Below are 1,808 nucleotides of genomic sequence, written 5' to 3'. Positions count from 1 at the left end.
GAACGCTTTACATAAGGTATTCTGTATACAAGTTTATCTGTTCTTAGATGCATCTATATGGAATTCATTAGGTTTTTACAGCATGAGTAAGTTGTTATTATGATCTGAACCCTTAGGGGGTTGTTGATCAGTCTCTAAATATCATATAAGCTAAGGTGTTCCTTTGTGTGTGCAGTATGGACGTTTTTGTTAGTTTAGGAGCCCTAGTCTAGGCATGGATTTGATAACCAAGCTTAATATAGGTTATATTGGATGGATTTTGCCTGGCCAGGCTCTACAACGGCATTTATGGTGCTGAAGTTCTCCCTCTTCTGTTTGCTTGCAGGAACCAGATACAGAAATTTGTGCAAGCATGTTGGATTCATTGAATGAATGCTTACAGGTTAGTATCATTAGATGATAAATATTATACAAAATTAGGGGGTGTTACACTCGAAGTTTGATACTTAACATTCTAGTTGGAAATAAAATCTAGCTTCGCATATATTAGGTAACATCATAAGTGATGCTAATAAAGCCAAAACTAAAAGGTTTTTTTTATTTCATGTTTCATAATTGATCTAGAATTCTAGATTAGGATATATATATATATATATATATATATATATATATATTTGTTGAATTAGTTATTTATCTGTTCAACCATTGCCCCTCATTTCCACATGATAGCAAGTCTGCTCCACTTTGTAATTGTTGTGGTTTTTGTAGTCTTGTTTTTAAAAATAATCATATATTATTATGCAAGAATTTTCACTCCACTTCACTATTAAGGTCTATTGCTTGCTTCCTTTTGAAGACCATTTTTGTTGTCACTTATTTATTTTATAATCAAATTATTACAAGGAAAGAGTAATTCCTGTGTAGCCTCAATCCAGTATGTGTTCTGATCTTTTTGTATACTTCAGATTTCTGGGATGCTTTTGGATGAAAGACAAGTTAGGTCCATTGTTGACGAGATGAAACAAGTGATCACAGCTAGTTCAAGTAGGAAAAGAGAGAGGGCAGAGAGGACCAAAGCTGAAGATTTTGATGCTGAAGAGAGTGAGCTGATTAAAGAGGAAAATGAACAAGAGGAAGAAGTTTTTGATCAAGTTACTTGTTTAAATTCGTTTTTAAAAAATCTGAGTTATGTTGATTGCTGGGCTACTGTCTTTGTATTATGTTTGTACAGATCAATTCTTTGGTCATCCTTTCAAAACATTTATGTGTCCCAGGTGGGAGAGATATTAGGAACTTTGATCAAAACCTTCAAAGCCTCCTTCTTAACTTTCTTCAATGAACTGTCATCATATTTGACACCTATGTGGGTATGTTCCTCCCAGAAGCTGTCACTTCTCTTCTCTAATTAGTTTTTCTGTTGATATTAACTGCATTTTTATTATTGAGATGGTCATTTAGCATTTTGATTTGGGTACTAGATCATACTTGAAGTATATGTAACTGTTTATACTTTTCTATTTTCTAAGTTTTAGCTGCACTGAATTGTAGTGATGGCTCTAAAATGTAGGATCTGTGTGATAAGCTGCATAAATATTCGATCTTAATGAATCTGAGATATTTACAGTTTGAGGCTACTGCTTCATCACCAGTCTGCAGTTGATGCTGATCAATTGGAAGGGTCTGTGACATCTCTATCAAATTTGGATGATTCTGATTCTTCTAAATATCTAGTTCGGAAGAAGGTTCAAGAATCCTTGGAAAACTGCACAAAATATTTCCAAAAAAGATAGTGGCAATGAAACTGCACAAAATATTAAAGGTCTTGGATTAAACCATATTTATAAAAGGGTAACAAATAAGAGAACTAC

At 33.4% G+C, this 1,808-nt stretch overlaps 1 protein-coding gene across 1 annotated transcript; it reads left to right on the top strand.

Moving 5' to 3' along the window:
* The first annotated feature begins 352 nt into the window (after nt 1–352).
* LOC110265317 (uncharacterized) lies at nt 353–1,349 on the top strand. Its single transcript, XM_021108259.2, has 3 exons — nt 353–382; nt 906–1,091; nt 1,215–1,349. Exons 1-3 carry the CDS (start codon nt 353–355, stop codon nt 1,347–1,349), a joined length of 351 nt encoding a protein of 116 aa, XP_020963918.2.
* Nucleotides 1,350–1,808: the final 459 nt, after the last annotated feature.

The sequence above is a fragment of the Arachis ipaensis genome, chromosome B8 (genome assembly GCF_059453495.1).
Source record: "Arachis ipaensis isolate K30076 ecotype BB chromosome B8, ASM5945349v1, whole genome shotgun sequence".
NCBI classification, from domain to species: domain Eukaryota; kingdom Viridiplantae; phylum Streptophyta; class Magnoliopsida; order Fabales; family Fabaceae; genus Arachis; species Arachis ipaensis.
The sequence above is the reverse complement of the archived record's forward strand: the minus strand, read 5'-3'. Positions and strand labels throughout refer to the sequence as shown.